The sequence below is a fragment of the Syngnathus leptorhynchus genome, chromosome 22, assembly GCF_054491065.1.
Source record: "Syngnathus leptorhynchus isolate UIUO chromosome 22, UIUO_Slep, whole genome shotgun sequence".
In the NCBI taxonomy this organism is placed as follows: Eukaryota; Metazoa; Chordata; class Actinopteri; order Syngnathiformes; family Syngnathidae; genus Syngnathus; species Syngnathus leptorhynchus.
The window spans coordinates 3,805,341-3,818,733 of record NC_141216.1 but is presented as its reverse complement, the minus strand read 5'-3'; the positions used below and the strand labels follow the sequence as shown (position 1 = coordinate 3,818,733).

The window sequence follows — 13,393 nt, the reverse complement described above, 5'->3', positions numbered from 1 at the left end:
ACATAGGGGAACACCACACTTCCGGTTGTTTTGATGACGTCATATAACTGCGACTGTTTTGGAACGCGCCACTGGTGGTCTTACGCTTATCGCGTCGCGATATCTAGAATTGGCGTTCAGACGCAGTTTTCGCGCATTAGGTCGTCAATGTCCTTTTGGGAATCGCTGCTGCGTCAATAGAGGTCAAAGTGACAAGAATACAAAGTGATTTGAGTTTGAGATGGACCAAAACACCCCAGACTGAGGTCTTCGTTCCGCTGCTCCAAGTGTTTCCCGCTTTGCTCAAGTCGCTTCGACAACTTGAGTTTCTTCGCATCCAACACGTACAACATGTCGCCGCCGCTCTAGCGTCGTCTCAGGGATGGATTTCAGCGCTTGCTATGTGGACACCATGTCCAGCGTGGCTGTCGCCGCTCGCCTCGGGGACAGGAGGCGCCTAAGGCGGCTGCTTCGCGAGGGACGCAGTGTGTCCTGTACCGACAACCGGGGTTGGATGCCCCTACACGAGGCGGCCCACGCCGGCATGATGGGCTGCCTCAAGGATATTCTCTCGGCCGCCAGGACCGGTAAGCGCACCCGCAGCCTTCTCCGAGTTACACGAAAACCACTATTCTGGGACAGACCTTTGAAAGAGGCTACAAGCATCTCTTCTCCTTTCCAAAGCCAGGCGAGTTTGATGAGGCCAAGCACCCCTAATAGTTATCCACGGCGCTGCTTAGGTGTGCAGCCTCTTCAGGTCCAGGGGCAGCAGTCTATTTTGCATCAGCAGCACACAATAGGAGAAGCTCTTTCCTCCACATCCACCCGAATAGACTTTTCCCCATGTGCAGGCGTCTCGCTGTCGGAATTCCACACGTACGTCAACTCCACCACCCACGAGGGAGAGACGGCCTGCTTTCTGGCGGCAAGAGAGGGCCACGTGGGGGCCGTACGGCGCCTCCTCAAATCCAAAGCCAAAATGGACCAGCTCACCAACGACCTCTCATGTCCGCTTTATGCAGGTAGAACTCTGTGTGTGTGCGTGTGAATCCCAGCAGCTAGATAACAAGTGCACTCCGGCAGCGGTGGACAACGGCCACATAGAGGTGGTGCGCTTGCTGATGGACAAGGGGGCGGAATTGAACAGATCGCACACGGCCACCTGCTGGACGTGCCTTCATCTCGCCGTCTATCGGGTCAGGAGCGTCCACACGCACACACACACACCGGCTGTTTGTCTTATATCTGTTTGGTTCATCCCAGGAAAGGTTGAGCACATAAGGACCTTTTCGACCTCCTCTATGAACATGATTCAATCTTCGCCCCGTTCTTGTAGGATCACGTGGACATCGTGCGGATGCTAGTGCAGTCGGCCGAGCTGGAGGTGCGTGACGACTACAATATGACGCCCCTCTTCCTGGCGGCGAAGCACGGTCGGCAACAATGTCTAGAGATCCTGATCCACGCAGGTAAGCACAGGGTCGTCTCGGCCAAGGGCCGTATCCAGAAAAGTGGACTCTTTGGTAATGTCCCCCCGTCCAGGTGCCGACGTGAACGCACAGGCGTCGGACATGGCCTCACCGCTGATGCTGGCTTCCCAGCAGGGTCACGAGTCTTGTGTGGAGCTGCTGCTGGAGCACAACGCCAACGCCAACTTGAACTGCGGCTACGACTGGCCCCAGCTGCCCATCCACGCCGCCGCACAGTTCGGCCACCTCGGGTAGCCGCTCGCTCCTCCGGCAAACGGGGCTCGCCCTGGTGGAAATAACTTGCTGTGACGTTTTTGGTGAGACGCGGTTCTCCCCGGGCTGACAGTCGTGGCCGCAGCTGCATCCGAAGCTGCGACGTCGTAGACGACACAGTGGAAGTTCCCGTTCTGCTTTTGCTAACCGACGGCCTCCGCCCGCAGAATCCTGCGCCGGCTTCTGCCCGTCACGAGTCGCCAGTGCGACCGCGGCGAGGGCTTAGTGAGCCCGCTCTACCCGGCCATTCGGGATGGCCAAGCGGCCTGTGTGGCACTGCTTCTGGACCAAGGCTTCAGCCCGGATGCCCAGAGCCGCCTGGACTCGAGGGGCCCTCATTCGCCGCTCAGCTTCGCCTTCCACAGCGAATACAGGCAGGTCACAGCTCGCCCGCTTTCTGACGCTGCAATACAACACGCATCTCTGACGTGCCATACGTGCTCGCTCGCAGTGACATATCTGGGATGTTGCTGGCGGCGGGGGCGGCGCTGCACAAGTGGGAGTGGAAGTCGGTGCTAGGCCCAAAGTCCAGCCTGCTCAAGCTGGTCCTGGAACACAGGTGAGCAGCATTCGCCCCAGCGCCTCTATTTCCGCCTCCAAAATACACGTTTGGAATTCGACGAGCCGCTGCCACATATGTGGAAACTGACTTGCAGGTGGCTATACCCCCCGCGACACCCCCGCGGCGATTCCAGCAAGGTGGCGCTGAGGCGGCCCGAGTTCAACGACATGTTAAGAACGGCGCTGAAGCTCTTGGAGTATGCGGTCGACTGGCTGCCGCCGCTACTCCGAGCCGGGCTGGACCCGGACTCGCTGCTGCGCTCCATCGTGTGCGACTCCCGCGTCCGCCGCTCGCCTCGCCTCCGCGCTGGCAACGTGCTACCTTTTCCTTCTTTGCGTTTCCAGGCTCAAGAAGGTCGACAGCGAGCTGCTCAACTTCCTGCTGCAGTTTGTCAACTGGTCGACGATGTCGCCCGCTTTGAAAAGCATCCTGTGGCGAAGACGGGCGCAGGAGACGTGGCACCCGCTCCCGCAATTTGGTAGCAACACTAGGAAATGGCTTCATTTTGACTTTTTGACGACAGTAACATTTTCCCCGCCGCCTCGCCTTGTCCTCCGTGTAGACTCGGTCCCCGACCTGTCGCACCTGTGCCGGCTGCGCATCAGGACCTTGATGGGACCGGAGGAGGTGATGAGGACGGACGCGGTCGGCGAGCTTCCCGTGCCCCCGAGCATCCAGCGCTTCCTGCAGTTCACCTAATTCGTTCCTTCCAATGTTTTCAGTAGGCATTCCGCAAGTTTCCTCTCCAGCGGGGAGATATAATTGACAAAAGTTGCTTTGTTTGAAATGGTGATGGGTTTGGAATTTCCTGCATGTGTTCATACATTCAGATTAGGAATTGCATGTCGTTTCTATATTTTTGTTACCCTTCCTAAATTAAAACTGTTGCATTGTGTGAGTGTCTGTCAGTTCTAGAAAATTCAAATAGTTTTGAGTGTCAACCAGTTCAAGGTGGCATCCCAGTCCTTTTCCGAAAACGTTCCGGAACGCAGCATGAGTTTGAACAGACGGTTGTAATTGGTCAGTGTATCAAAGAAAAATAAGGACATTTAGCTCTGTGATGTCCATAGACTTTATTATATAAAGTCATTTCCATATAGTAATTTTCACACTTTGTCTTTGTTTCTACGGGGGGCTTATGCGCACCGCCTGATTTGTTACACGTTGAGTTGCGTCTTTTGTTTTCTTTAAGTCGCGTTTCTGACGTCAACTGTCGCCTCATCCGATTGACGCAAGCCTCTGTCATTCATACCATACACCCGGAGCGGTTCTGATTGGTCGACGTCGTGTTGTGAGGGGCGTGCACTTTGACAACAGGAAGTAAGCGACGAACGCTAAACGAACCCAAAAAGATCCACCTTGCAAAGGCCTTATTAAATGCCTTCATAATCTTCATGTCCTACGTGAGTTTATCAAATGTATGTTTTTAGCTTTCAGCGCCATATTTCGATTGAGTGTCTGACGCTTGCGGGCTCTACCGTTGTCTTACCGCCTTTATTGCCAAAGAGGCATTGATGACAATATTATTATTGTTATTAGCAACGTTGACTCTAATTATATCCACTTTTCCGGCAGCAATAAAGCAAATAATATTCACCAAAGAAGGCGTAACCAACTCGGTAGTTTGGACAATAGCTGCTTGGCGGGCCAACATTTCTTCATTTTCTATTTACGTCGGACAAATACTTTATAGTGATAGCTGCCTTGGTGTTTTATCATTCTTTTTCTTAAAACCTGGTGGTGATAAAAAGAAGTGCGTGTTTGCTTTCATCTTATTGCTGTATGAAAACATGGAAGGAATTGACATCTTTTCTGTGCTCTTTACGTGCGTGCATGTGTGCCTTTTGTTTTGCTGCACTTCAATGCGCGTGCACGCATGCGTGTGTTACAGGTGAGGCCAGCATTGGGCAGACGAGCTGCGGTATGCACGCCAAGCACGCCGGGAGTAGCCGAGATGCTGCAGTGTGGCAGCAAACCCGAAGTCTTCTCCACAAAAATGTGCTCATCAAGTGGAGGACCAAACAGCAGAGCTTGCAGGTGGGGTCTCTTTTGGAGTACACCGTCGAAGGAACAAATGTGAAGCCGCGGAAGTGTAAAAGGTCGATGTTGCGCTTGCAGGAAGTGATCCTGCCCCTGCTGCTTCTGGCTCTGCTGATCGTCATTAGCAATCAAAATCCACACATCTACTACAATGGAGTGTCCACTATGGAGCTGCGATCGGACAAAGTGATCTTCACCGCCGCCATCGGCTACACGCCCGTCACCAACGTCACCAGCCGCATCATGGACGAGGTGGCCCGCGAGATGAGTAAGGCGCCCACACCTCCAAACATATTAGCAAACATGGGCCTGCACACCAACACGTTGAACGTTTTATGCAGACCTCCTGGACATGTTGGAGACGTTCGCCAGCGAGGCGGCTCTGGAGAACGCCAGCACGTACGATCCGTCCGGCCTGGTGGGTGTGGTCTTCACTGACCCGTCGGCCACTTCCTACAGCCTGCGGTTTCCTTACAACCAGCTGCCGCAGCCCAGTGACTTCACCGAGTCCATAGGTAGCGGCGGGGCGTTGCACGGCACGCCATCCACGGCACGCTGAGTATGCACGCAGGCGAATTTCTGCGCTCGACTTTGTTCCGCAGGCAACTGTCTGAGCAGTACCAGCAACTGCCGAGCGGCCAACTACTGGTACTCGGGATTCGTCCGCCTCCAGTCGCTGATTGATGCCGCCATCATCCAGGTGAGACTCGCTCACCATCCATGCGGTCGTGGCGCTGACGCCTGCGACCGATCGCAGATGCAGACCAAGCGCGCGGTGTGGAGTGAGATGGACGTGCAGGCGGTGATGATGGGTCAGCCGGGTTGGGTGGAGGTGCACAAGTTCCCGCGTGCTCTGATCTCCATCTACCTGGTGCTGGCCTTCACGCCCTTCGTCACCTTCCTCATTGTCAACGTGGCGGCGGAGAAGGAGCGGCGCATCAAAGACACCATGAGCATGATGGGCCTCTACGACTCGGCCTTCTGGTAAATGCGCGGCGCCAGCCCCGATTGACCGCTGACCGTTTGCTCCAAGCCCATCGGCTCATCCCACAGGATGTCGTGGGGGCTGCTGTACGCCGTCCTGGTGGGCGCCATGTCCGTCCTGATGTCCATCATCGCCACCTCCACGGCGCTCTTCCCCAACAGCAACTTCCTGCTCGTCTTTTCCCTCAACTTCCTCTACGGCATTTCCTCCGTGAGTAGCCGACAGCTCTACTTTTGTCCAAACGAAGCCCGAAATTGACTGTGTGATAGTACCGCAAAGCCACCAGGTGGCAGCAGAGTTCTTTTTGGTGAACCTTCTCAACTGACTTCTGTGAGTAATAATGGCTGTAAATGAGCAAGTTCACGTGTGCGCAGATCTTCTTCTCCTTCATGCTGACGCCGATGTTCAAGAAGCCAAAGTTCGCCAGCACGGTGGGCTCCATGCTGACGGTGGTCTTTGGATGCCTGTCGCTCTTCACCATCCTGATGACGGATTTCCCGCAAGTGCTGGTTTGGATCCTCTGCCTGCTCTCGCCTGCGGCCTTCTCCATCGGCATCGCGCAGGTGGCGGCTGCTATATTTTGCAAAGCTCCGAAACGTGACCGATCCCAACAAACGAGTCATAAGCGCATCTTTAATTGCATGCTATGGATTGTTTCCCCCCCCCAGGTGGTGTACCTGGAAGCCCAAGGGGACGGCGCCGTGTTAGCCTCCCTAGCCAGCGGGCCTCATCCGCTCTACGTGCCGCTGGTCATGCTGGTTGTGGACTGCCTTCTCTACCTGCTGCTTGCCATTTACTTGGACCAGGTGCTACCGGGTGAGCGCTCGCTTTCAGGAGTCTGTCCGCCCGCTCGCTCTTTCAATGGGAGCAAATGGGACCTGACAAGTCTGGGCGGAATTTTTTTTTTCTTCCCGCAGGCGAGTTTGGGATGCGAAGGTCCCTGCTCTATTTCCTGAAACCGTCCTACTGGTCCAAATGCAGCGAGCGCTACACGGAAGTGACCTCGCCGTACGAAGCCGAGGTGAACGGCGCTCCCGGCGGCGGCGAGTCGACCGAGGCCGTCTCGCCGGAGTTCCGAGGCAGAGAGGCCATCCGGTAAGTCTGGTGGCCCCTCCTCCATCCCAAACGTGTGTTCAAAACTGTCATTTGTGTGCGCTCTGCCTCTCCGGCAGCATCAACAACATCAGCAAGGTGTACAAGGACAAAGACAACACCGTGGAGGCCCTCAGAGGTCGGCCACGCCTTCACACCGCATTTTCCGCATCACAAAAAGCGATCGCGCCTTCAAAAGTGCCACGTTTCCGTTTGCAGGTCTGACCTTTGACATTTACGAGGGCCAGATCACGGCTCTGCTGGGGCACAGCGGCTCCGGGAAGTCCACGCTGATAAACATCCTGTGCGGCATCTGCCCGCCCAGCGGCGGCTCGGCCACCATTTATGGCTCCCCGCTGGTGGAGATCGCCAACGGTCCCGAGATGAAGCGGCTGGTGGGCGTCTGCCCGCAGTTTAACATCCTCTTTGACGTCCTCACCGTGGAGGAGCACCTTAACATCTTCGCCGCCATTAAAGGCATCCCGCCGGCCCACGTGGACGCCGAGGTAACGGTGGCGGAAGCTTTCTCATCTCGTCGTCGTGATCAATCCTACAAAATGTCGAACATCTTTTTATTCTGATTTAAAAAAAAAAAAAGGTGTCCAAAGTGCTGAAGGATCTAGATCTGGAGAAGATCATGTCTGCTCAAGCCAAGAATCTGAGTGGAGGCCAGAAAAGGAAGCTGTCAGTGGGCATCGCCATCCTGGGAGACCCTAAGGTAAGTCCCTCACTCTGTCCAGCGACGCACTCTGGCTCAAGTTTGACGAGGCGGCTTTTTTAGATCCTGCTCCTGGACGAGCCCACGGCCGGCATGGACCCGTCCTCCAGACATCAAGTGTGGTCCCTCCTGAAGAGTCGCAGGGCCGGCCGAGTGATCGTCCTCAGCACGCACTACATGGACGAGGCCGACATTCTCGCTGGTACGCACACACACACAGACACACACAGGGACCCCCCTTGTGACTTTTGTGCATGTGGTGCGTCCAGATCGCAAAGCGGTGATCTCGCAAGGCCGCCTGAAATGTGTGGGCTCCTCCATCTATCTCAAGACCAAGTGCGGCGTGGGCTATCATCTCAGGTACTTGGCGCCGGCGTCACTTTCCACTGGTTTCAACCCCGCCTCACCCATCCCATCGCACCTCCCGTCAGGATGTCCGTCAGCGACCGCTGCGATGTGGCCAGTATTTCTTCGCTGGTCCAGCGGCACATTCCCAAAGCCAAGCTGACTCGACAGCAGGAGGCGGAGCTCAACTTCACGCTGCCTTTCGAGAGCATGGATGCCTTTGCGGGTACGCCTTCACCTATTTTTGTTGCCCCCCAAGGCATGCTTTCATTTTGTTGTGGCGGCAGGTTTGTTCTCAGAACTGGACGCCCGACCCGACCTCGGCCTGGTTAACTATGGTGTTTCCATGACAACGCTGGAGGACGTTTTTCTGCGTCTGGAGGCGGAGACGGAAGTGGACAAAGCAGGTGACATCCGCCTCCAAACTAATAGGGCACGTCTTTTTTTTTCTAGAACAACTTCAATCCCAGTCATGTGACCTTGCTATCTTTTTTTTGTTTTGGTTTTGCTAAACAAAAGACTACAGCGTGTTCAACCGGGAGGTGGCGGAAGGCAGCGAGTTCGCCGGCGCCACGCTCTACGGCGACGAGTCGGACCAGCGGCTGCTGATGTTCTCGGACCGGGCCGAGTTGGCGCGGGGCGCGGCGTTGTGGCGCCAGCAGTTTGCTTGTGTGGCCTGGCTCCACATGCTCAACTTGTGGCGCGAGAGGAAGGCCTTGATTTACGTGTAAGTTGAGCGGCACCACGTGTGGGTCAGCCAGAAAGCGTGTGTGGGGCTTGTCCGACAGGCTGTCCCTGGTGCTGGTGTTCGTGGCCACCTTGCTGCTCTTGTCCTTGTTCACCGGGAACATCCTGGTCCACTCACCAAGCCGCCGGTTCCTGCCCGCCGCGTACCTCCTGGGCCCGAAGGAGCCCCCCCGCAGATACGCCAGCAGCCTCCTGCTTTGCAACTCCACAGGTGAGCCAGCGCCTAATATTTGCGACCATCTCGCTGGCCGGCCTCACGCGTCCCATCGCCGCAGGTGCGGACGTTTCCGACTTTGTGCGCAACGTGGAAGGGCAGGGCATCGCGGTGGAGTTGAGCAACGTCAGCGACTACATGGCGGCGGCTCCGCACAGCGCCGCCATCAACGTGACGGGATCCGGCAAGGTTTTGTTTTGAGACGTCGCAACGTGACAAAAAGATGGCTTGCGTTGCTTTTTTTTTTTTTTTTGCAGGCAATGGCGCAAACGCAAAGCGATCCCTCCCCGTAGCGTAGAGTAGGCATTGACACAGGAATGTTTTGGCTTGTTGTTGTGGGCTCGGCAGGGCTTCACGTACAGTTTGGCCTTCAACAGCACCACGGTGCACTCGCTGCCCATGAGCGTCAACATCTTGAGCAACGCTCTGCTGCGAGGCCTCAACAGCTCCGCCCGTATCCGCACTTGGAGCAAACCCTTCGACTACGTGAGTACGGCTCCTGCACGGGAATCCATTTACGGACGGCAACATAAGCATCGGCCGCGTGTCGTGACTCGGTTGTCTCGTTTGCGTCCCACAGCAACTCCCGCTGGTGGTCGCCCGCGTTCTGATCGTCATCGAATCCGTCCTGCTGGGAATGCTGACGGCCGGCATGCCCGCCTATTTTGCCATGGAGCACGTGCGAGACCGAGAGGTGAGCGAGCGGCTGTCGAGGACAAAAAAAAAAAAAAGACAACTGTTGTTTCCGGCCCGCCCTCAGCTCAAGTGCCGCACGACGCTGCGCGTGTCAGGCCTGATCCCGTCGGCCTACTGGTGCGGACAGGCGGCCGTGGACGTGCCCCTCTTCTATCTGGTGGTGTCGTGCATGAGCGTCACCCTCTTCTCCTTCCACGGCGACAACCTGCTCACGGCCAGCAACCTGAGCGCCGTGGTCTGCATTGCCGCCTTTTGTCTGAGCGAGGCGCGCCGACGGCGCCTGACGTTGACCTCTCGCCCTCAGATCTTCTGCAGCGCCGGCTTCGTTCCGGCCGTCGTCCTCTTCACGTACGTCTGCTCTTTCAGCTTCTCTCGAGTCCAAAGCAACCGGGACTTCATGTCCATCGTTTGCATGATGGTGAGCCGCCGCCGCCGCCGTCGTGTGGATGAGCCCCGCCCTTTTTGCTCTCTTCTAAACGTTGCCTCGCCGGCGTCAGGCGTGCGTGGTGTCGGGCTCGTTGGTCCACCTTCCTCTGGTGAGCAACAGCAACAAGGTGACGCAACTGGTCCACAACACCCTGTGCATCTTCAACCCGCTCTACCCGCTCATGGGCTGCCTGGGCTGCATCGCCACGGTACGAGTCCAGTAGCACCCGACCCGTTCGGACTTGACCGACTGACTTGATTGATCGATGCTGCCCAGGGCTCCTTCCTGCCGTCGTCGCATCCTGACAAAGACTTTGTGTTCAACAATCTGCTGGTCTCCGTTTTTGCGGTAAGTCGAGCGACAAGCAGCATTGCGTCGCAGGCGGCGTTTTGCTTTTGTGACGTCACCAGCGTGTTGTGTGTTTTTTGCGGGCCCAGCCGTATCTACAGTGCGTGCTGTTGCTGCTGCTCCTGCGCTGGCTGGAGCGCCGTCACGGCGGCAGGACCTTCAGGACGGACGGCTTGTGCAGGTCAGCCGCCGCTTTCGCGTTGCCACGTGTCTTGGCCAACTCTCTTTTTGCGTCGTCCTCTCCTGGCAGGATTTCATCGGCGCGGAGGCCCAAAGTGGAACGCAACCCCGAAGACGGCCCGGACTGGCACGAGGACGCCGACATCCAGATGGAGAAGGCCAGGGTCAAAGAGGCGCTCAGCTGCCGCCCCGGCGACGAGGTACGAGTCGATGTTTTTTTGTGACCAAGTGTCCTTGTGAGAGTTAACCAAGTTTGCTCGCGTTGAGTTTTTAGCCTTCCTCTCCATAGAAGCCAGTGCTGGTCGCCAGCAACCTGAGGAAGATGTACAAAAGTCGCAGGGAAGGTTTTGCTCTCAGCAAGAGTGGAAAAGTGGCCACCAGGAACGTCTCCTTCTGTGTTCGAAAAGGTCGCTTGTGAGCCAGCCAAAATTGAAAATGACCATATCACTGATCGCTGGCCGTCGCATGTCGTCGTTCTCCAGGCGAGGTTCTCGGACTGTTGGGCCCAAACGGATCGGGCAAGAGTACCGTCATGCACATGCTGTCTGGGGAGACGGAGCCCACGGCCGGACAGGTACATCAAAAGTTGAAATGAACAAGATGATAAATTATCTGGCAAGTCGGCACAAATCAGTTCTTTATGGTGTCCTCAGGTGCTGATGGGAGATTTTGGCACGGGGTTGTGGGGCGCCCCCCCGGAGCACGTGGGTTACTGCCCCCAGGTCAACCCTCTGTGGCCCAGGATGACACTGCTTGAGCACCTGGAGGTCTACGCAGCCGTCAAGGGGCTGAAGGGACGCGACGCCCCCGAGATCATCCAGCGGTGCGTCAACTCAGGTCCGTTAGCGCGGCTCGGCTCTTTTGGAACTCTTTTGCTGCTGTCGCGCAGGGTGCTGAACGCTCTGGAGCTGAAGGAGCACGTGCGCAAGCAGGCCAAGTCTCTGTCCGGAGGACTCAAGAGAAAAGTGAGTGCGCCCGACGCCGCTTGCGCAAAAAGCGAGCGGCGCTATTGACGTTGCGCTTGCTTCCGTCGCCAGCTCTGCTTCGCGCTGAGCATGATCGGGAACCCCGAGACACTCCTGCTGGACGAGCCGTCGGCCGGGATGGACCCCGAGTCCAAACAGCGCGTGTGGTCAGCCTGCCTCCGTGACACGGACACAAATGCGCTTTTTAGTTTGTCATTGGTTCGCTTTACTCCTTAGGAGGGCCATCCGAGCCGCCCTGAGGGACCACCAGCGCGGCGCCGTGCTGACCACGCACTACATGGAAGAGGCGGAGGCCGTGTGCGACCGCGTGGCCATCCTGGTGTCGGGCCGGCTCAGGCGCGTCCCCGTCTTTGCGCCTCGCCCCGAGCCTCCAAAGTCTTACCCGTCTTACGTCCGTCCCGCAGGTGCCTGGGCTCCATCCAGCACCTGAAGGCCAAGTACGGCAGAAGCTACGGCCTGGAGCTGAAACTCGGGGAGGCCGGCGCGGGGCTCCGCCAGACCACGCTGGTGCACAAGGACATAATGGCCATCTTTCCGCACGCCTCCAGACAGGAGAGGTGACAACACGCCTTTTGAAAGAGGGCCGATGGCTCTCGCGCATGTCGTTTGATGGCGTGTTTCTCGCGACAGCTTTGCCACGTTGATGGCGTACAAAATCCCCACGGAGGACGTCCATTCTCTGGCCACCGCCTTCTCGCAGCTGGAGCGCCGTCAGTCACGCACACACACATACACATATGGCAAATGTGGTGATGTCATCAACTCAGGTTTTTGTCATGTGTGTCCGCAGTGAAGCAAACGTACAAGTTGGAGGAATACAACTTCTCGCAGTCCACTCTGGAACAGGTGAGACACACCCCCAGTCAGACAACTCGAGACTTTGACTAGCCTAGCCCAAAAAATGTTTTGTATGGATTTGGGTACAAATGGTGTCTCGTATTCAGGTCTTTCTGGAGTTCGCCAAGGAGCAGGAGAACGAGGACGACCAGGCGGGCTCGCTCAGCACAACCTTCCAGTGGCGCCGCTTGTCAAACGAACAGACCCTCGACGACCGCTCCGGTGACAACCGCGCCGCCGACAGTGTCGTTCGACAGCTGTGAGCACCTCCCGTGTGCAAAAAAAAAAAAAAATAGAAAAACACTGCGTGTGTGTCGCGCCAAATCTTTAGCAGCCCATTTGCACGGCTTACCGAAGCCTACGTCAAAGGCCGCGGCAGCTGCGTGAAGGCCAGAATGTCCTGATTTCTCAATATCCGTGAGGAACGGACAGCACAAAGGAGACTTTTTCAATGTCTCTTTTGAAAGTAAGTGCAAATCGTCCAGGGTGAAAGAAAACACTGAAGCAGAATGCGAAAAGACGGAGGTAAGACTTCCTGAGCCCCGTTCACACTGCCAAATCAACGCTCGAGCCACTTCTGTGTCAACGTGCACTATGAACACACAAATGCCAGCTTTGCTGATGTTTTTTGGAAGGCACAGGTGAAGGAGGCATGAAAGGACTTATTTAGTTTTAGGTTTCTTTGATTTTTGTGGAAATGTGATCCGTCCCAAGATGGAAGCACCAAAGCAGCTCACCTTGTCTCAGTAGCATGATCACAATACTGGACTTTAGATCCCGTCCCTTCATTTCACACTGATGCAGAACCAGCTGAGTACCAGGGGTGGGCAACATTTATTTTTGGGATTTCCCTGAAACTACTGAATTAATGTATTACATTATTCTTGTTTTGTATCATCTGATGTGTTTATTGGTATTGAATAATTGATTACCCAACGTATTTTGAGCTGACATTTTACCCACAATACATTAGACGGAAAGTAAACAGACCATAGCATTGTGGGAACAAATGCCGATGGAAAATTATGTGCTCCACACACAATAAAGCCTGTTATTTGTGTCCCTAATTGACTCTGTGACCTACTTTTGGATGTGGGCGTGGCTATTTTCATTGTAAATTTCTCTTTTTTTAATTAAACCATTACATTAAAATACATTTGAATTAGATGAAATTAACAAATACAAATAATATATATATACACATATATGAATAAATCATTTATTTTATTTAACAATTTTATTTTGAATCCATTATTATTTTTTATTTAATTTAATGTAATTTAATGGTTTAATTCATGGGCTTCAGACATTCACCACGAGATGGCGATAGAGCAATTCAAAACGTCTGTCCGCCATTAATTCAAGGGTATCCATTCCAGTGTTTGCATATTTTTGCCCCGCAACATGTCTGTGGTCCTCTCACGGTGAAAAGACGGTGAAGTCAAATTGGCTTGAGTGGTTTCCATATTGGTCTAATGTGTGCAAACTATTTTTG

The 13,393-nt window shown here is 55.2% G+C and overlaps 2 protein-coding genes across 4 annotated transcripts; both read left to right on the top strand.

The window, feature by feature from the left end:
* Positions 1-34: 34 nt before the first annotated feature.
* Positions 35-3,178, top strand: asb3 (ankyrin repeat and SOCS box containing 3). The gene is made up of 10 exons (XM_085903819.1): positions 35-566; positions 831-1,001; positions 1,063-1,175; positions 1,316-1,448; positions 1,522-1,699; positions 1,889-2,095; positions 2,173-2,280; positions 2,378-2,551; positions 2,628-2,761; positions 2,846-3,178. The coding sequence occupies exons 1-10, from the start codon at positions 362-364 to the stop codon at positions 2,980-2,982; spliced, it is 1,560 nt and encodes a 519-aa protein (XP_085759945.1). The 5' UTR covers positions 35-361; the 3' UTR covers positions 2,983-3,178.
* Positions 3,179-3,551: 373 nt separating this feature from the next.
* abca5 (ATP-binding cassette, sub-family A (ABC1), member 5) lies at positions 3,552-12,965 on the top strand. 3 transcript variants are annotated; one of them, XM_085904247.1, is made up of 38 exons: positions 3,552-3,686; positions 4,175-4,320; positions 4,402-4,591; positions 4,665-4,838; positions 4,926-5,023; positions 5,081-5,307; positions 5,377-5,518; positions 5,683-5,871; positions 5,977-6,124; positions 6,226-6,403; positions 6,481-6,539; positions 6,620-6,906; positions 6,999-7,118; positions 7,182-7,320; positions 7,388-7,478; positions 7,550-7,689; positions 7,751-7,870; positions 7,983-8,190; positions 8,252-8,421; positions 8,486-8,613; positions 8,773-8,910; positions 9,005-9,118; positions 9,185-9,355; positions 9,425-9,538; positions 9,618-9,755; positions 9,824-9,895; positions 9,985-10,076; positions 10,146-10,275; positions 10,365-10,482; positions 10,558-10,649; positions 10,729-10,898; positions 10,965-11,040; positions 11,113-11,207; positions 11,278-11,397; positions 11,466-11,618; positions 11,692-11,771; positions 11,852-11,907; positions 12,006-12,965. In XM_085904247.1, exons 2-38 carry the CDS (start codon positions 4,207-4,209, stop codon positions 12,159-12,161), a joined length of 5,007 nt encoding a protein of 1,668 aa, XP_085760373.1. In that variant the 5' UTR covers positions 3,552-3,686; positions 4,175-4,206; the 3' UTR covers positions 12,162-12,965. The 3 variants fall into 3 exon arrangements, with proteins under 3 accessions (XP_085760373.1, XP_085760374.1, XP_085760375.1); XM_085904248.1 differs by having other exon boundaries at positions 3,564-3,701; XM_085904249.1 differs by lacking the exon at positions 3,552-3,686 and adding an exon at positions 3,755-4,036.
* Positions 12,966-13,393: the final 428 nt, after the last annotated feature.

Bases quoted from the DNA above. Each gene is read 5' to 3' on its own strand.
- asb3 (XM_085903819.1), top strand. From the start codon at position 362: ATGGATTTCAGCGCTTGCTATGTGGACACCATGTCCAGCGTGGCTGTC. The intron at 1,449-1,521 runs GTAAGCACAGGG...CCCCCCGTCCAG, and splicing joins AGAGATCCTGATCCACGCAG to GTGCCGACGTGAACGCACAG. The intron at 1,700-1,888 runs GTAGCCGCTCGC...CTCCGCCCGCAG, and splicing joins GCACAGTTCGGCCACCTCGG to AATCCTGCGCCGGCTTCTGC.
- abca5 (XM_085904247.1), top strand. From the start codon at position 4,207: ATGCACGCCAAGCACGCCGGGAGTAGCCGAGATGCTGCAGTGTGGCAG. The intron at 9,539-9,617 runs GTGAGCCGCCGC...CGCCGGCGTCAG, and splicing joins TGTCCATCGTTTGCATGATG to GCGTGCGTGGTGTCGGGCTC. The intron at 11,041-11,112 runs GTGAGTGCGCCC...TTCCGTCGCCAG, and splicing joins CCGGAGGACTCAAGAGAAAA to CTCTGCTTCGCGCTGAGCAT.